We start from the raw sequence: 20,838 nt of genomic DNA, 5'->3' as shown, positions 1-20,838 counted from the left end.
AAATAAATAAAATCTTAAAAAAAAAAAAAAGGTATAAGAGAATGTCTATCACATGCCACCTTTTGTCTAAGAAAGGAAACAAATATAAAATACATTATTTGCTTTTATTATCCAAAAGGAGTGAAAGAACAAATTAAAAAGTAAAATGAGTTATCTACAGAGAGAAGAGAACTGTGGGGAGGAGCTAGGGACAAATTCATCCAGTTTTAGAGTTTTTCTTTTGAAACACTATATGTGTTTTTCTTAGTTAAAAAAAAATTAAGTAAAAATTGTTTTTCAAAATAATTCCTAAAAATCCATACAAATGGATCTAATAACTCTGTATGTCAAAGTACAATCTGTAGATCAAATCTGGTGCACCACCTTTTCCATAAAGTTTTATTGGAATGTAGTCATGCCCATTTATTTATATATTACCTATGGCTGCTTTCAAGCCACAGCAACAGCACTGAGTAATTGTAACAGCCTATATGGGTCACAAAGCCCAAAATATTTACCGTCTGCTCCTTTACAGAAAATGTATGCAGACTCCTGCTCTATACCAAGTTAGCAGCATAAATGCAGAGAATTATTTCAAGTCACTTGAAATACAGAACTTCAGGGGCACCTGGGTGGTTCAGCTGGTAGAGTGTGCAGACTCTTGATCTCAGGGTTGTTGACTTAAGGCGCCACACTGGGTAGAGAGATTACTTAAAAATAAAATCTTAAAAAAAAAAAAAAAAAAAAAAAGAACTTTATACATCCTGAGGACAAAAAATAAAAATCCCCTAAAATTAGTAGGTTTGTAGAGGCACCTGGGCAGCTCAGAAGTTAGGCATCTGCTTTTGACTCACGTTGTGATCCCAGGGTCCTGGGATGGAGTCCTACATCAGGCTTCCTGCTTAGCAGGGAGTCTGCTTCTCCCTCTGCTGCTTCCCTGCTTGTGTTCTCTCTCACTCTCTCTGTCAAATAAATAAAATCTTAAAAAAAAAAAAATATGGGGCGCCTGGATGGCTCAGTGAGTTAAGCCTCTGCCTTCGGCTCAGGTCACAATCTCAGGTTCCTGGGATAGAGCCTGGCATCAGCCTCTCTGCTCTGTGCAGGGAGCCTGCCTCCCCCTCTCTCTCTGCCTGCCTCTCTGCCTACATGTGATCTGTCAAATAAATAAATAAAATCTTAAAAAAAAAAAAAAAGTAGGTTTGTTGATGATGGTGATGCAGGATTTGTTATTTTAAAATATTATATGCATGTGTGTGAATGTGTTAAGCAAATACCTATATATGTATGTATATGTATGAAATAAGTAAACTACATTAACGTCACTGGAACCAATATTTTCAGATAAAAGAAATATAAATATAAAAATATAAAATATAGAAGAATGGCTAGGTGGACAAATATGGAATGAAGAAAGACTCTAGTTCGGGACCACCTGAGTGGCTCAGTTGTTAAGTGTCTGATCAAGCCCCACGTCAGGCTCCCTGCTCAGTGCGGAGCCTGCTTCTCCCTCTCCCTCTGCCCCTGCTTGTGTTTCCTTTCTCACTGTATCTCTCTCTGTCAAATAAATAAATAAAATATTTTTAAAAACTGAAAGAAAGAATCTAGATCATGGTATATGGGTCACTATAAAATTCTGTCCACTTTTCTATATGCTTGAAAATTTTCATAAAATGTTGGGAAAAATTTAAACTCCATCATATTTCATTTTAATTGGGGTATCAGTAAGAACTGTGGATTTATGTTTTGTTTTTTGAAAATCCATATATTTCCTAGCTTTAATAATTGAAAAAGTCTGTAAGTAAGGACACCAGGGACAATGAACAGGCCTAGTATCCATACTGTAGTAGACTGTAGTCTCTAATACCACTTCTCCTTCGGGGCATCCAGGTGGCTCAACAGGTTGAGCATCTGACTCTTGATTTCATCTCAGGGTTGTAGGATCAAGGCCTGCACTGGGTTCTGCACTGAGTGTGGAGACTGCTTAAGAGTCTCTCTGCCCTCCCATCCCCACCCACTCATGCTCTTTCTCTAATAAATAAATAAATATCACTTCTCCTTAAAGACAGTTATTTTCAAGCATAGGGCAAGAAATGTGTAAGATGAGTCTGGAACATCTTGTCATGCCTGAAAGCGAGAAGGCTATCAAAGACTACCAGGGTCATGTCAAAGAGCCCTGGAGGGGCGCCTGGGTGGCTCAGTGGGTTGAGCCTCTGCCTTCAGGCTCAGGTCATGGTCTCAGGGTCCTGGGATCGAGCCCTGCATCGGGCTCTCTGCTCAGCGGGGAGCCTGCTTCCTCCTCTCTCTCTGCCTCCTTCTCTGCCTACTTGTGATCTCTGTCTGTCAAATAAATAAAGAAAATCTTTAAAAAAAAAAAATCTTTAAGATTTAAAGAAAAATATTTCCCAAAATGTAACTTCCAGATAGTGGAGATTAAGGTCATTTTATTTTTCTTCTTCTAGTTTCCCTATATTTTTAAAGATTTTTAAATCTTTAAAAAAAAAAATTGTAGTCATTATTCTTGATGCTCATATTGCCGCATTTGTGGCTTGTAGGAGCCACTCCTACAAGCCACAAATGCGGCAATATGAGCATCAAGAATAATGACTACAATTTTTGAAACATATCATATACACAAAAAAATCTATTAGCTCATAATAAAACAAAGAAATTACTTCATTGGTTACCTTTGAAGATTAAGACACTATCATTCTGAAAACTGATCAATAAAGGAACACTAGGAACCTGTTATTAAAATATGTACATGGGGCGCCTGGGTGGCTCAGTGGGTTAAGCCACTGCCTTTGGCCCAGTTCATGATCCAGCGTCCTGGGATCAAGCTCCGCTTCAGGCTCTCTGGTCAGCAGGGAGCCTGCTTCCCTTCCTCTCTCTCTGCCTGCCTCTCTGCCTACTTCTGATCTCTGTCAAATAAATAAATAAAATCTTTAAAAAAATTAAATATGCACATGTATATACATATGTACACACACAGAAAAGATTCTCAAAGGATATACTTCAAAGTATTAAGTGATGACCTTTGGGTGGGAGGGTTATGGGTAATTTTTCTTTTTTGCTTAACTACATTTAGAAGTTTTTTTCTGAAGTGAATATATATAGTTTCTGTACTTAAAAGAGTTATTTTATTTTAAGGTTATAAAACAGTATGTAGTCTATCTATGTTTATCAGAAAGAAAAATATTTCCCAAAATGCAACCTCCAGATAGTGGAGATTAAGGTCATTTTATTTTTCTTCTTCTAGTTTCCCTATATTTTTAAAAACTTTACTATAAGGAATATCAACTACTTCTATATTAGTAAAAGGAACATAACACTACTCGTTAAGAATAATGACAATCAGAAGTATAAGGGGCACCTGGGTGGCTCAGTGGGTTAAGGCCTCTGCCTTCGGCTCGGGTCATGATCCCGGGATTCTGGGATCGAGCCCCGCATCGGGCTCTCTGCTCAGCAGGGAGCCTGCTTCCTCCTCTCTGCCTGCCTCTCTACCTACTTGTGATCTCTATCTGTCAAATAAATAAATAAAAATCTTTAAAAAAAAAAAAAAAAAGAAGTATAAGAATTTTTCAGTACTTCTCTAAAACCATTCAGGGCAAGTGTTCTGATTCAGTAGCATGAGTCTCTGGTTCCTTTAGCTACTACCTAAAAAGGGGGGCGCCTGGGTGGCTCAGTGGGTTAAAACCTCTGCCTTCGGCTCAGGTCATGATCCCAGGATCCTGGGATCCAGCCCCACGTCAGGCTCTCTGCTCAGCAGGGAGCCTGCTTCCTCGTCTCTCTCTGCTTGCCTCTCTGCCTACCTGTGATCTCTGTCTGTCAAATAAATAAATAAAATCTTAAAAAAAAAAAAATTAAAAAAAAATAAAAAGGAAAGAAGTGTTCTCCTAACTTGTCACCACTAACCATTAAGACCACCAAACAACCTCTAAGTGATTTCCTGCAACTTTGTAAGATCTTTGAACCCAAAATGGGACACAAAGAAAATGATTTAAACAAAAACTATTCGCTGTTTTTCAAGAGCCCTTTCATAGCATAGTCTTCTCTGCCCTCTACTGGTGATAAATAATTAAAATCTGCTTGAAAATAACAAAGGCATCCCCTAAGGTGGTTTTCAAAATGGGGTATATGGACTCCTCAGGGAGTCTGCAAGTTAAAAATTATTTTCATATTAATACTCGGCCATTATTGTCTTTTTCGGTCTCATTCTCTCATGAGTGTACCTACTGTGAAAAGTTCATTCAGTTCAGATTCCATATCCCAACTAACCTTTAAGAAATTACCTCTTGTTCAGTTTCAGTACACTGTGAGAAAATATACACAATTATTGGAAAAGGCCATTGAGTTCTTCCTTTTCCAACTACATATCTATGAGAGTTTAGATTTTCTTCATCTATTTCAATCAAAACAACACATCGTGACAGACTAAACAGTGAAGCGAATATGAAAATCCAGCTGTCTTCTAATAAGCCAGATGCTAAAGAGATTTGTAAAAATCAAAACAATACCACTCTCCCTGGTAAGTTAGCTCTTGATCACTATACTACACAACAGACCCTCAAAATGCTACTCTATGTACCACCTAAAACCATCCTTATCACACTTCGGGAAATGCCGCTCTTAGGCAACCAACGTTATTTATTCCTCCCAATCACCAATTTAAATGCCTATGCTGTGTGACATTTAAAATCAGACTCCACAGTTTGTGTAGTACTTTTTATTATGTTCAAAGTGCAAAGCAATATGGCATGCAAAATTAAGTGTGGTACAGCTTCATTATTTACAAATTATCAAGATTTCCAGCTCCTTCCTGACAATGTAATTCAAATTTAATGACAGAGTTCACTGAATATATATTTAGTATAGGAAAAATTCATTTTTCATATTTTCTGAAAATATTCAGAAAAATATTGCTGAGACGGTTTCCATTTCTTACAAATAAAACTTCACTAAAATTGACAAACCCCTATGTGGCTCAGTCGGTTAAGCTTCCGACTCCTGATCTCAGGTCATGATCTCAGGGTCATGGAACTGATACCTGTGTCGGGCTCTACACAGAGTGTACCTGAGATTCTCTCCCTTGTTCTCCCTCTGCCCCTCCCCACCCCTGGAAATAATAAATCTTAAAAAAAAAAACTGACAAACCCCTTTCAAATTCTGCTTAACACATTTCCTAACAAAAGAGGTAGAGATAACTATTATGTGCCCCATGACTGAGAATAGAAATGGAAGGCAGAGGAAGAGAAAATGCTTGATGTAGAGTATTTCATGGCTCAAAAGTGAAAGACCACTGGCATCTTTCTTCCTTTCTGTTTAATTCCCATCGAGACTGAATTCCTCTTCCTCTTACAGACCTCCACAGCTCCACTCCTGCTGACTACTCCCCGATCCGGGTGCTATCTGCAGCATCCTTATCCTTCACCACTAGCATTATCCCACTATGTTTAATCTCTCTTGGTCTATATGCATAGTACCATCTCCCCAAACAGACGAGATACTTGGGAGCATAAATTTTTATGTATTTTTTGTTTCTCCAGTAGCAGTAAGGTCAGGCTACTATATACAGAAGACTCCCAGTAAGTATTACCTCAAAGGGAGTCAAATTTTTTTTTTTAAAGATTTTATTTATGTGTTTGACAGACAAGTAGGCAGAGAGGCAGGCAGAGAGAGAGAGGAGGACGCAGGCTCCCCGAAGGTAGAGGAGGCTATAACCCACTGAGCCACCCATGTGCCAGCCCTAAAGGGCATCAAATTTAAAGGCAAATCAAAAAGAGTTTAATCCAGCTGGATATAATTTTGGCCACTACTTTCATCCTCACTTCTCAATACCCTAAGTCCATCAGAGACATCTGAATACTCATGATGCACAGAAGTGTTTTCAATTCCTTCAGCAGCTGATATGATAAAAAGAAACAGCAGGCAGAGGCAAACAATACATAACAGACTATATGTGCAACATCTTATCATTTTACCACAGTAAACTTTTTCAAAAAGGAATGCTTGAATTCCTGTATGTTAAATGAGTACAAGGATGTATGTAATTCCACCACATATTCTTCGAGATTTAAGCAGAGTCGTACAACGGAAGCACGCTGGGCCCGTATTCTTCAAGATTTAGAGAGGGTCTTTTATAAATGTGCTTTGCAAGCGCCTGGGTGGCTCAGTTGGTTAAGTCACTGCTTTTGGCTCAGGTCATGATCCTGGAGTCCCAGGACAGAGTCCCACATAGAACTCCTTGTTTGGCAAGGAGTCTGCTTCTTTCTCTGACCCTCCCCCTTCTCATTCTCTCTCTCTCTCTTTCTCTCTCTCAAATAAATAAATAAAATCTTTTAAAAAATAAAATAAAATGTGCTTTGCATGTATGTGCTTTGTGACAGATTACTTCCAGATTTTTTGCTCATTTAACCTCATTGTCAGTCATTTCTAGATTGAGTTGCTAGACAAGTGACCTCTCAATTAACAAGTTTAGACTTTATTTTGCAGTTTACTTCTTCATTGGTGCAAAGTAGTACAGTTATCATACTATAGTGGAAGGCATCTGAGTTCAAATACTGGCTCTATGAAAAAAATAAAAGTATCCAAAATATATAAAGAACTTATACAACTCAACACCCAAAAAACAAATAACCCAATTTAAAATGGGCAGACTCCATGAACAAACATTTCTCCAAAAAAGACATCCGGGGGTGCCTGGCTGGCTCTGTTGAAGAGCAAGTGTAGAATCACTCCCGATCTTGGGGATGTGAGTTTCAGTCCCATGTTTGGTGTAGAGATTACTAAAAAAATTAAATAAACTTAAAAAAAGCTATCCTGATGACTGACACATGAAAAGATATTCAACATCACTCATCATCAGAGAAATGCAAATCAAAACTACAATTAGATACCACTTCATACCTGTCACAACAGCTAAAATAAAAAAATGTAAGAAAGTATTGGCGAGGATGCAGAGAGAAAGCAACCCTCTTGCACTGTTGGTGGGAATGCAAACTGGTACAGCCAATGTAGAATTAAACAGTATGAAGGTTCCTCAAAATATTAAAAATTTTAAAAAGTAAAATTTTTTTAAAAATTAAAAATAGAACTACCCTACAATCCAGTAATCACACTACTGGGTATTTACCCAGAGAATACTCAAACACTAATTCAAAAGGATATATGAACCCCTATGCTTACTGCAGCATTATTTACAATAGCCCAATTATGGGAGCAGCCCAAATGTTATCCATCAATAGATGAATGGGTAAAGATGTGGGGGATGTGTGTGTTTCACTCAGCCATGATAAAGAATGAAATCTTGCCATGCTCAACAATATGGATGGAGCTAGAGAGTATAAATAATGCTAAGCAAAATAAGTCAGAGAAAGACAAATACCATATGATTTCAATCCTATGTGGAATTTAAGAAAGAAACTAGCAAAAACAAGCAAAGAGAGACAGACAGACAGACAAACCAAGAAACAGACTCTTAGCTATAGAGGAAAAGTGATGGTTACCAGAGGGGAGGTAGATGGAAGGATGGGTGATACAGGTGATGGGGATTAAGGAGTATAGTTGGGGTGATGATTCACAGGTGTTGTATAGAACAGCTGAATCACTACACTGTACACCTGAAACTAATGTAACACTGTATATTAACTATACTGGTACTTAAAATAAATAAAAAAAATTAAAAACCATCCTAGCTATAGCCATTTGACTAAGTGGATAGAGCATGCCACTTTTGATTTTGGGGTCTTGAGTTCAAGTCCCACACTGGGCATAGAGCCTACTTGAAAAATAAAAATAAAAAATATCCTGGCTCAGGCACCTGAGTGGCTCAGTCAGTTGGGCATCTGCCTTCAGCAGATCCCAGGGTCCTGGAATCAAGCCCCCAGTTCGACTCCCTGCTCAGCAGGGAATATACTTCTCCCTCTGTGTACGCTCTCTCAAATAAATAAAATCTTAAAAAAAAAAAAAACCTGACTCTGCCACTTACTAGACTGACACTATACCAACCTGGAATGTACCTGAGCCTTGGTTCTACATCTGTAAAAGAAAATACAAGTAATACCTATCTCATGGGACTGTCATGAGGATTAAATAATATACATGTAAACAGCATACTATTGGGTCTGACACTTAGTAGGCTCTCAGTTACTATTATGAATGACCTCTTTTCATATCTCCCAGGTATGGTACAATGTTTGTGGGAATTTGTGCATTTGGTGGTGGGGGGGGCGGTTATCGCAAAATCTGAGACTTGTAACAGTCACCTCATGGCCTTTCATGTACCTTACCCTGCTCACCCTAGAAACCCCTACCTGCACACACACAGTTGTGTCCTTTCTCAAAGCTTCGGAGAACAGCAGAGGCTCCACACCGAATAATCTGCCTTTGATCTGAGAATGGAATTCAGCAGACCTCAATTCTGGGTCTGTGTTCTGCCCCTAATTTGACCACATGATCTGAGGCGGGTTACTTGGTATCTTCAGTGAGTCTTAAGTGTCCTCAGGTGTAAAAAGACAGTGCCAGGTTGAACCACTGCTAAAGTCCCTTCAGATTCTAACCCTGGAGGTCTTGTCAACTCACCACGAAAGACAGAAGTGACTCTAAGTCCCTCCTACAGACTATATCCCTAAATACTCTCCCCCAACCCAGCTCAAACACCACTGCTTCCTTTTTTTGTACGCCTCGGCATTCTGTATAAATCTGCATCCACATTAAACCCTGCGCATTCAAGAGGATGAACCTCCCATTCCGCGTCACAAGAGTCTAACCTTTTCTAAACTCTTGCCGCAGTCCCTACCTCAGAGGCTGACAGTAAGGACTGACTGGAACCATGTACCCAGGGCGCTTAATAGTGAGTGCCTGGCACAAGATAAGCGCTCAAGAGACGTCAGTTACCATCAGTATTCTGCGGATCCCATCCCCTTTTTGATCTTGGGCTTCCTCAAGTAAAATGAGGCTGGCCGGACAATGCCCGAAGTCCCCGGGAGCGGGGCCGGGCGGCCTCAGAGCTGGGGGTTCCAGGGAGGGCCCGAGGGGCGCACACTATGGAAGTCAGGGCAGCCCGGGAAGACTGGCGGCCCTGAGAGTGCAGCCCCGCGCCGAGATCCGTCCTCTCACCTCCCGGGCTCAGCAGCAGCTTCAGCGCTTCCAGAATGCTCTCCAGACCGCAGGTACCCAGAGCCTCGCCGCCCGGTGCCTGTCCGGGGGCCGCCATGACTGGAGTGGAACGCGCCACTGGCGACCTGCTCAAGCGCCTGAGCGGACCGCAATGGCCGCCATATTGAATGTGGCGGAGGCGCGAGGGGCGGGGCCCGCTGCAAGGGGTGGGGCCTTAGGGCGGGGCCGATGCTGTAGGATGGGCCTTTTACAAATAGTTTCTCAGGCCCCTTTTTACTACCCTCGGGGGGGGGAAAAAAACAGCTAACGCAACCTGCCCACACGCACAATTTCAGAAATTCAATATGATTAAACACCAAATGAAGAACGGAGAGGACAGTAGTTGATCATGAAATAATACCTATCAGTATGAAAATAATTGGGTACCCAAGCACCAAAAGACATAGTGAAGTAAACAGATGCTGTGCCTATTATAATGAAGTTTGGATACATAAAACAATATTCAACTAAATATTGTTGAATTTCTAGGAACGCCTGGGTGGCTCAGTTGGTAAAGCCGCTGCCTTCGGCTCAGGTCATTTTCCCACGGTGTTGGGATAGAGTACTGCATAGGGCTCCTTTCTCCACAGGGAGCCTGCTTCTCTCTCCGCCTCTGCCTGCCACTCAGCCTGTGCGCTCTCTGTTGCTCTCTCTCTCTCTCTCTGACAAATAAATAAATAAAAATATTGTTGAATTTATTTATGAGTGATATTTAAAAACAAGTACTGGGGGTGCCTAGCTGGCTCAGTTGGTAGAGCATGTGATTCTTAATTTCAGGGTCCTGAGTTCAAGTCCCACTTTGGGTGTGGAGTCTACTTTAAAAAAATTAAAGAAGTGCTAAACACAAACGCATCCATTTTGAATAGCTACAAGTATTGCTACTAGTGATATAATATTTGAAAAGGGCCAATTACAGTTCCCAATAAAATTTAAATCTTTGTTCTTTTTACATTCTTGGGAAATTCTGTGTATATTAAAAATCATGCCCCCCACCGCCTTCTTCAGAATGTTAATGCAGAATGAATGCAGAATGCATTCATTTGAGAGTCAGACCATCAGAGACAGGTTTTCACCTATGTGATTACTGGTGGGACTTTTTTTTTTTTCCAGACTTACTCATTTTAGAGAGAGAAAGCTGTGGAGGGGCAGAGGGAGAGGGAGAGGAAGAGAATCTCAAGCAGAATCCCATCTGAGACTGGAATCCCACACTGGGCCAACCCTACAAACTTGAGGTCACTACATGGGGCTTGAACCCACCACTCTGAGATCAAGACCAGAGCAAGATGCTTACCTGACTTAGCCACACAGGAGCCCCTGAACAGTCTGAACTCATGTAGTCTGAAAGTCATGCTACAAATCTAGCAGAGTACTTCTGAGGGTAAGACCTCAGTGTGTGCCTGCCTCTCCCTTCACTAAAGGTCAATAATCTCTCATATCATTCTCAAACCACTTTCCGGAAGTTCTCCCAGATGGGCAGTCCTGCCTCTCCTTGAGATCCCCTGAGCTAGGCTGAGTTCACTACTGATGACTGCCCTTCAACATTTAGCTGCTGGAAGTCTTAGGAATTAGGATGGGCTCTACTGCCAGCCCCTATCACTGGAGAAAGAAGCTGGTCCTTTAAACTCCTTTCTCAGACCCCTCCTGGCACTCCCAGGACTTCCGGCTCCAGGCCAAATCCATCAACCATTTCCTCCTCTCTAAAGTGAGCAGATACAGGACCCTTTTTACAAAGCTATCCTAGGGAGTTAAAGTGATACTGTTCTGAGGTATTTAGCATTGTCTGTCATGGAGGGGGATGCTTTAAAAATTGTGCCTGTATTTTACTCTCCATCTCTTCAAATAAAATCCTGTCAAAATATTTTTAATTGGAAAAACATTTTTTTAAGATTTTATTTACTTATTTGATAGATATTTGAGAGATATCACAAGTAGGTGGAGAGGCAGGCAGAGAGAGAGGAGGAAGCAGGCTCCTCCCTGAGCAGAGAGCCCGATGTGGGGCTTGATCCCAGGACCCCGGGATCACGACCCGAGCCGAAGGCAGAGGCTTTAACCCACTGAGCCACCCAGACACCCCAGAAAAACATTTTTGAAGGGCAAATAGATGACCCCTGAAATTATCACATCAATCTTTTCATTGTTGTTGGATATCGCACCCTAGACTGTCAATTTTTCTTCAGTTATGTGTGTAATCAAGTTCATTTTGGGGAATAAAAAATTTAAGGTCTCCCTCATAAGGGCCACTGGAAAAAAAAAAACAACAAACCAAAAGCTCAAAACCAAAAACTTTAAGGTCATTTCAAGATACTAAACATTTAGTGAAGTGGGTGTAAAGCATTGTGTAGGAAAGACCTACCCCTAAGATTTGTGGGCATTAGGGTAGAAATACAAGTGGAAGCCTTCATATCATATGCCTAAGTATTTCAAAGTACAAATCAAACTAACGACTAAAATAAAACATCTCCTGTTCTCCTACTTTGTTTTTGGTTTTTTGGTGGGCAGCAAAGCAAAGTTTATTGAACGGTAACACAAAGCTCCCAAAGAGGGAGGAGATCAGAGAGGGCTGCCCTATTCTCCTTTGGAAAAATGTACCAGGTTGGAATTGAGACTTGTCAGACTTGGCCTCAGAGTTCCATATTAGATGTGGCACTAGGGGGGAAGCCAGCCCCCCACCTCTGGCCTGACCCTGTTTTCTCCTCACTAGTGTCTCCATCCTGAATTCACACAAATGGACACCACCGCCTAGATGTGTACACACCCCTAAGAAACTACCACTTGCCCCCCGCCAGGGTTAGGGGTACACACACAGCGGGCATAGGTACCTCTCAGAGGGCACACCAACTGAAGAGGTTCACACAGCAATGATAGCAGGTTAGAGATGGCTGAAGAGGAAATTCTCGAGTCCCAGAAGTTGGCAGTGAGATCTGGGAGAAAAGTGAGGATTTGGGGTAGGCAATTACCCTAGGACTGGCATATTCCTGGCGTGTTCATAAAGACACTCATCATGGAGGAGGTCAGGTGGGACCTATAAAGCAGGGGACCCAGGATGGGAACCCTACTAGCCAAGTCTAAGGGTGGTACTGGTGTGATTTACAAAACATGGTAAGAAGGGCCCCCGAGCCGAGAACCCTTTATCCCAAAGCATTATGGCACCAGATTTTGTCATTTGGGCACTAAAGGCTCAGACACCCCAAAATAATACACCTAATTTCAAAGGCAGTGTCATAAAAATCTTATAAAATTTTTCCAGCAAAAAAAATGGATGCCGCTTAATACCACATAATACCACTTAAAAATAGGATGCTGGAGGCATGCCTGGAGCCTGAAGGGTTATAAATAGGTTCTGCATCTGAAAAAAGGGAAGCATTCTCAAGCTTGGCCTGACTTTTAAAAAATCATCAAAATTGGCTTTTAATTACCCTACATCCTTAGAATCCGGTATTTACACTTCGAGGATTTTAGTTTATAGAACTGGGTTCTGGCAGCCCAGCCCCTTCCTTGGTTTGCTCTGGGCAGCTTTGTTAAAACACTCAAGTATAGTGGGGAAACTCCCTCGCAATATGCTGTTAAATATCCACCACAACCAACATGCACAAGAGCTCTATGAGAGAGGCTGCTGCTTCCCGGCAATGAACCATCCATCCGGGGATGTTCAAGACATACTGAGGTCTGCATTCACAGAAAGCGGATTCCATTCATTTGAAGTTGACCAACATGAAGCCCATTATCAGGGACTTGAGGGACAGCAGTTAAACATCTTACCCAAGCTGATTGGGATCTGCTTGCCTCAACCCAGAGAACCAACAAGTCTAATGGCACTCAACAGTTATCAGTGGCTGTTTGACAGAAACATAATTCCCAGTAAAGACCAGAGCAAATTAAAAGTTCATATGGGTACTTATCTTCTGAAGCCATGGAAGAATTGGAGTGGCTGCACCCCATTTTCTCTAACTCACCCCTAAACTCCTACCCTACCCTTGTCAAAACTTGACTCACTGTGATCATTCTCACGGCTCCACAAAGAAGGAGTCCCGAAGCTCATTAATTTTTCACTTACTTTATTTTTAGGGCATTTTTAAAAATTTAAGATTTTAAGTACTCTCCACACCCAACATGGGGCTTGAACATACAACCCTAAGATCAAAATTCTCGTGCCCTACAGGCTGAGCCAGCCAGGCACCACAATTTTCATCTATTTTAAAGGAATGATTTTTTTCTCTGTATTACCACTCGTAAGTATTGATCAGATATTTATGGGAGAGGAAGAACTTACCTCTGTCCTCTTGGCTTCTCAGTAGGGAGGCCTGGGAATTAAACTGACAAAAGACAGATTAGTGAGAGAAAAGACAGGTTTTTATTCACATCCCAGGGAGCTCACAGAAAAATGTAACTCCAAAGGACAGTCAGAATATGGGGTTTAGGGCACCTGGGTGGCTCAGTGGGTTAAGCCGCTGCCTTCGGCTCAGGTCATGATCTCAGGGTCCTGGGATCGAGTCCCGCATCCGGCTCTCTGCTCAGCAGGGAGCCTGCTTCCCTCTCTCTCTCTCTGCCTGCCTCTGGGTCTACTGTGATCTCTCTCTCTGTCAAATAAATAAATAAATAAATAAATAAATATGGGGTTTATACTCCATATTACTAGAGAAAGGGTGTGTGGGGGGCAAACAAATGATTATAAGAAAAGATGAATGAGATGGGAGATAGGATTTTTGTGGCAACATCTGTTTAGGTGATTGTTTTTGAAAGAGACCTCACACACAAGAGCAGGGGTGTGGGACAGAGGGGGAGAGAGAGCGCGCAAGCATATCTGAAGTAGACTCCATGCTGAGCAGAGGTGGGGGGCAACACAGGGCTCAATCTCAGGACCCCGAGATCATGACTTGAGCCAAAATTGAGTCAGACCCTCAACCCACTGAGCCACCCAGGTGCCCCTGTTCAGGTGATTTCTTTTCCTGGGGTGCCAATGTCTCATCTCCGGTAGGAGGACTCCAACCTCCCTGCTTATGAAACTCCCTGGGAGGGAACTGACGGCTGATGAATTTGTTCAGGACACTCTGCTTTTAGGCAGATAAGGGGAGTCCAGAAAAAAATCCTCTTTACAATGCTCTATTCTGGATCCCTTTGTTCTTATTTCAACAGCCAGAGGCTTTCTATTGTCTCAAGATACCCATCCTCCCACCCCCTCACCCCCCACCACCCGCCAAGGCCAACTCCTCAGTCCTGCAAACGGACGCACCTTCACAGAACGCCACTTTGGGTCACATAGTTGTCCTAATCACACTTCAGTGGTTCTGTCCAACCCACTAAATCCAGCCCAAAACAGAACACTTGGCCTTTACTCTCCTAATACCCTGCGTTTGCTTAAGTGATTCCCTCCACTCCAAACTCCCTCGCTGTGCCCCTTATTCAATAATAAAAACGAGCTCACATTTAAGAGAACACTGCCATGCGCCAGGCCCTCTTCTGAATGCTTTATGTGTACCAACTCAGAGCCCACAATCACCCCATGAAGTAGGTCCAGTTCTCGCTGTGGAGATATGGAAATGGAGATAGAGAGAGATCAAGTAGCTTACCTAAGCCCATAGGTGGAAAGGTCAGAATGAGGATTCGAACTCAAGCTCCCGGGGGGAATGTGTCTTCTCCAAAGACTATCTCCTTAGACAGAGTTCGTCAGACCTCGGCATAATGTGACGGCATCAGATCTTGTCAGACATCGTCAGACCTCGCCAGAACCAGCAAGAGGAAAACAGGCTCAAATCACATTCTCTGTTGTCTCTCACGAGTCACTGGTGTGACTGGTGTAACCCTCTGCATGTAGTAGGTACTTTGTAAACATTATTTTCTATAGAACCATTTTATTTGATCTCATCGTATTTTGTTTTTCCCTTTTTTAGGATTTTATTTATTTGGCAGAGACAGGAAGAGAGAACACAAGCAGAGGGAGAGGGAGAAGCAGGCTTCCCACAGAGCAGGGAACCCAACGTACGGTTCAATCCAAGACACTGGGATCATGACCTGAGCGGGAGATACTTAACTGCTGAGCCACTCAGGCACCACTCATGTTTTTAATTATAAGAAAAGTACAACATAATGCCAAACCCAGCATCATGATGTCTATTTTCCTGAGGGTTTTGTAGGTTTAACCTGTACATTTTGGGTCTTTGATCCATTTTGAGTTTGTTTCTTATATATGGTGTAACAATACATCTAATTTCATTCTTTTGCATGTGGACAACCAATGTTTCCAGCACTATTTGTTAAAAACGCTGTCCTGGGGGGCCCAGGAGGCTCAGCTGGTTAAGCGTCTGCCTTCGGCTCAGGGCATGATCCCAGGGTTCTGGAATCGAGCCTGCCATCCAGCTCTCTGCTTCTCCTCTCCCTCTGCCTGCCAGCTCTGCTGGCTTGCGCTATGAAACAAATAAATAAAATCTTTGAAAAAACAAAAGACACTGGTCCTTTAGCAGAGCATGAGGAAAGTGGTGATACCGAAATAGCAATAGAACAGGACAGACGGCAGCTACACTTGTGGCGAACATAGCATAATGCATAAACTTGCCAAATCACTAAGTTGTCTTAGCACCCTTGTAGAGTATCATTTGACTATCTATGCAAGGGTTTATTACTGGCTTCCTTATTTCTCTCCAACTTTCAATTCTGAAATACTTCAAACCTGAAAAAAAATACCGAAAGGCTAGTACATGAACACTTGCATACCCTTCACCTGATTTAATGCCCTTCAGCTGATTCAGTCGTCATGCTCATTTCATCACACTTGCCTTTGTACTACCACTCCTGACATACTTCTTTGTTCAACCATTCATTTCCAGATGTCACAACTTTATCTCTAAATTCATCATCATTTGAGGTTCTCCTAGTAAATTATGTCCCCAAGAAAACTTGTATTTATTTAGGAATATCATCTACTCCAAGATCTGTATTAAAATTTGCCCAATTTCTGGGGCACCTGGGTAGCTCAGTCAGTTAAGCATCTGTCTTTGGCTCAGGTCATGATCCCAGGGTTCTGGGATCAAGCCCAACATCACATCAGGGTCCCTGCTCAGCGGGGAGTCTGCTTCTTCTTCCTCTGCCCCTCTCCCTGCTCACGCTTGCTCTCTCTCAAATAAAAATCTTAAAAAAAATTTTTTTTGCCCCATTTAAAATAAAAAGTCTTTTTTAAAAATTTTGTAAAGATTTTATTTGACATAGAGAGATCATAAGTAGGCAAAGAGAGAGGAAGGGAAGCAGGCTCCCTGCCGAGCAGAGATCCTGAAGCAGGGCTCAATCCCAGGACCCTGGGATCATGACCTGAGCTGAAAGCAGAGGCTTTAACCCACTGAGCCACTCAGGTGCCCCTAAAATAAAAAAGTCTTTTATGGATTTTAAATTTTCACTCCTGGACTGAATCTATGTCTATACATTGGCAGCTTCTCAAACTATACATAGAATTTCCAATATAACCTAGCAGATAGCCAGAATCGAAAACAGCTTTCATATGCTAGTGTTCACTGCAGCAGCATTCACAACAGCCACAAGGTAGAAACCACCCAAGATGCGTAGGTCCGTAACAGGAGGCATACATACGCATAATGAAATATGCAGTCCTGACGGGTGCTGTAATACAGGTGGCCCTGGGAACCTTAAGGCCAGGTGAAACAAGCCACTTTTAAAAGTGCATGGATCACATGACACCTCTTACATGAAATACCGAGCAGAGTCAAATTCATGACGACAGTAAGCAGAACAGAAGGCGTGGGGGCTCGGAGGGGAGTAACAGGGAGTTATTGTCCACAGTTATAGCATTTCTTTGGGTTGATACAGAGGTCCTGGGAACAGAGGTGATGGTCATACATTTTGAATGTACTTAGTATCACTGAACTGTATCCTTTAAAGTAACATATTCTGTAGAAACTATACTTCAAATTTTGATGTTTTCCTGGGTTTCCTGGGCTCCTGAGATACGGTTGGCTCTCTAGTGATGCTGGGCAGTGGCAGCCACAGCCTGTCGGTCCTGTGATCAGGGAAAGTACACAACCAACACACTTAAACCCATTCAATTTCTCACTGTCCATATTCAATAAATCACACTAGTTACTCAACACATGTGGTAAAATAAAATGGGTTTTGGGGCACCTGGGTAGCTCAGTGGGTTAAAGCCTCTGTCTTCGGGCTCAAGTCATGATCCCAGGGTCCTGGGATCGAGCCCCGCATCGGGCTCTCTGCTCAGTGGGGAGCCTGCTTTTCCCTCTCTCTCTGCCTGCCTCTCTGCCTACTTGTGATCTCTCTATCCGATAAATAAAAAAATCTTGAAAGAAAAGTAGGTTTTGTGTGAAACAGTTTTACTCAACTGGAGTAAAGTAAGTGTTCTGAGCACACTGAAAGTTGGTTACGCTCAGCTATCATGTCTGGTGGATTAGGCGTATTATATGCATTTTTGACATATTCTCAACTTACAATGGTTTATTGGCAGGTAGCCACATCCAAGTTGAGGAAGATCTATATAATTCACCACCACTTAAAAAAAAAAAGTGTACACACACACACAATTCTACCCCTCCCGCAAGGGAAAGTCAGACAACAGGGTTTTTCAACAGAAGCACCATTGACATTTTGACCCTGCTGGTCTCTGCTCTATGTGGCTATCCATGTGTTGCCAGGTTATCAGGCAGCGTCTCTGGCCTTGACTTGATGCCAGTAGCACCTCCTCAGTCACCACCATCAAAGTAGCTACAGAAATTGCCCCATGTCCCTGGGGGAGGGACCAGTCTTCCCTGCTGGTGGACACTGGATTATACAAACTTTGCTGATCAACTGAATGTTGTCTGAAGCTCTGTGGAGCTCCCTCAGCTCTGTTCCCAGTTTTTCCATTGCAAGAGAATTTTAAATGTTTCTCCACATACCACATGGATAGATAGTCTTCAAATACTGCCCACAACAGAATGACACCGAGCTCTGAAGGAGTCGTTTCAACATGAAGACTCCACATTTCCAGGGGACTCAATGACCCCTGGTCTTGCCTGGAACTGTGGTGTAATGAAATAAAACAAGTGTTTGACAATGGTTTAACAAAATTCTTTAATAAAATTTATAAAAATGAATATTGAAGAATTTCCTCAGCCTAAGTTGTTTTCCTTTTCCACCCCAAAAGAAAATACAAAAATTATCCATACCCACACACATATACACTCGAAACTGTAGTAGCATTCTCTACACAGGTCTACACTGGAGTTTAAACTGCTGAAAAATCAAGAGAATTCCAAGTGATTGCAAGGATGATTTTTTTTTCCTTTGAAAAACAGCTGACAAAAAAAAAAAAAAAAAGAAAAAAAAAGAAAAACAGCTGACAGACAGTAAAGCAATTCAGATAAAATTGTTCTCCGTGGTTGTCAAAAGTTTCTTGAAGTTTGCATTTCAATTAGAAGAAGAGCCAAATCAAAGTTCTCCCCATCCTCCCCATGCTAACACCCTTCAGGGCACATTTTCTTTCTGTTCCTCAGGGGGAAAAATCGGATTTCCTAAATATTCTTGGTTTTCTACACACGCTTGGAATTTGCGGCAGATGTGTCCAGATGAACCATTTTCTGTAGACATCAACAAAAGCAGGCACTTGGGGATTCTGGGTTTCAGGTACAAACTCTGGCCTGAGGATCCTGACAGGACACACATGCTGACGTTCTTCCATTCTTCAGAATTTTCAGAACAGAGGCAGAGCCACCTCAATCATTCACAGTCTCAGTTTGCTAAATTGCCAGGATCAGTGACACATCTCTCCTGCCACCTCCAAGCCCGTTTCTCATGCTGCCCTCAGCTGTGACAAACCTCCTTCTGCCTTCGGCTGCGGCACTTGGGCACTATCTTAAATGTCAAAACAGATCACTCTTTTGAGTGGTAAATGAACATGAGAAGTTGAGTGGTACCTGAAAACTCATCACCTTTTCTGCTCAGTGCTCCCTGTTGAGAACCAAAGTACCTCCATAAGGACATACACATAACAAACATACTTATGCAGAACAAGTAAGTGGATGGACACCAATTTCAAGTTATGTACTTAAGAAATTAAAAAGGAGATCCATTAAAGGTCTTAGGAGTCCATGATACTCAGTCACACTATGGCCAGACTAAGACCAAGTCTCCTACCCTGAAAGGGCCCAACAATTTCTCCAACAGAGAACTCTTGTCTGGGGCAACAGAAGTTCAGGAGGAGTAAGAGTGGGTATTACAACAGGGGACACCAGTGCACTGATAGGAGAAAAAAAGAACACAGATTAAAAATAATTACACATATATACATACACATACACACAAAATAGGGCAGGTGAGCCTTCCCTTACTCTAAAAAAATGAGACGAAAATCTGTAAGTTGCTAACACAATCTTCTGGAGACTGAAGCTATTCTTCTGAAATATTAAACATGTGGGGGGGGGGTCTATGGGCAGCATCACAATTTAAAGAACGATGAAAGAAAAAAAGCTTCAAGTAAGAGGTCAAAATCATTCTAATACACACAGATTAGATCTCTAAAGTAATCCTAACTATTCTAACTGCATCACCGAGCAGTCTCTCTTCCCCGAAACTCATCTCAAGTGAAGGGCGCTGGAAAACCATTATTCCCCCTGCATTTTCCACCAATGGCTTAAGGACCCTTCTCCTTCCCCATTTGCCTCAAGTCCCCTAGTCGTCCTCGCCGCCGCCGTACATGTCCGCCAGCTTCTTGAAGCGATTGCCCCATTCGTTCAGGTAGTCATAGTCCTGGTCCTGGTCTGACTCTGAGGAGTTCAAGGAGCTCAGACTAGCAGCTTCGGAGCCACTCCCTTCATAGTCAAACACCAGCAGAGAGTCGTAAGGAGGAGCGGTGGGGTCAGTGTCCGCTGCCTTCAGGTTCTAAAGAAGAAGGAAGATGTAGGATCTTTCAGTGAGAAGAATCACACACCTGTCAGGCAAGATGCCTTCTCTAGGTGACTCCAGCAACGCGTAATGCACGGTAACACAGCCATCCTACAGAACACCAGGGGCAGTCAGCACCAGTAACATAAATGCATACAAACTGGCAAGGAAGACCGACAATACACAGGTGATGAAGAGAGAACATCACGGGTAAAGATGCAAAATGTTTTCCCCTAAACGAACGATAAATTTTACGTAGGCAGGAGAGAAACCAGCCAGTCAGGACAGACAGAGGCTGAAAACAATGAGGACAGTTGTGCGGGTCCATATAGCATTTCCACCTGGAAAGGTCTGGAAGGATAAATGCCAAACTGTTAACTCTGGAGAGTTGGGGGCAGTAAGGAAAGACTTGCATTATGTTTTCTTTATATACATTTTCAACGTTTATTATTTTATTCTAGGTAGCAAACACTATTTTGGTAATTAAGAAAAAAAGGAAACTACTATCCACCAGCTGTGATGACACACAATGAATGTTAATGGAGGAAAGCACCCAGATTCATATTTATCTAAGAGGGAGGTTTTAACTGGCCCTTCCCATTCCCAGCTTCCTAGAAGATCCAGCCTGGTCACTTCCAGCACTGCTGATTTTGTGTAGTACCTAGTGAGGACTCCCAGAGCAACTAAAGCAAAACCAGCCTCTGCCACAAAGACTCACCGAAGGACACTGAACCATCAGACAAGCCCTGAAAATCACTGTAGTAACTGAGCAAGGGTTCAGGTACATAGTTTAAGGAAACAGATCCTGCCAAACTATTATCTTACTTGATT

The 20,838-nt window shown here is 42.3% G+C and overlaps 2 protein-coding genes across 2 annotated transcripts in view; both read right to left on the bottom strand.

Annotated features, from left to right (window-relative positions):
* TANGO6 (transport and golgi organization 6 homolog) overlaps positions 1 to 9,270 on the bottom strand; it is a 189,551-nt gene extending 180,281 nt beyond the window's left edge. The window contains exon 1 of the mRNA XM_032324977.1: positions 9,094 to 9,270. Coding sequence (XP_032180868.1) covers positions 9,094 to 9,190 — 97 coding nt within the window. The 5' untranslated portion in view covers positions 9,191 to 9,270. The remainder of the gene's footprint in view (positions 1 to 9,093) is intronic.
* Positions 9,271 to 18,469: 9,199 nt separating this feature from the next.
* CDH1 (cadherin 1) overlaps positions 18,470 to 20,838 on the bottom strand; it is an 83,797-nt gene continuing 81,428 nt past the window's right edge. The window contains exon 16 of the mRNA XM_032323267.1: positions 18,470 to 20,004. Coding sequence (XP_032179158.1) covers positions 19,795 to 20,004 — 210 coding nt within the window. The 3' untranslated portion in view covers positions 18,470 to 19,794. The remainder of the gene's footprint in view (positions 20,005 to 20,838) is intronic.

The sequence above is a fragment of the Mustela erminea genome, chromosome 19, assembly GCF_009829155.1.
Source record: "Mustela erminea isolate mMusErm1 chromosome 19, mMusErm1.Pri, whole genome shotgun sequence".
Classification (NCBI taxonomy): Eukaryota; Metazoa; Chordata; class Mammalia; order Carnivora; family Mustelidae; genus Mustela; species Mustela erminea.
This window is presented reverse-complemented; position numbering and strand designations above follow the sequence as displayed.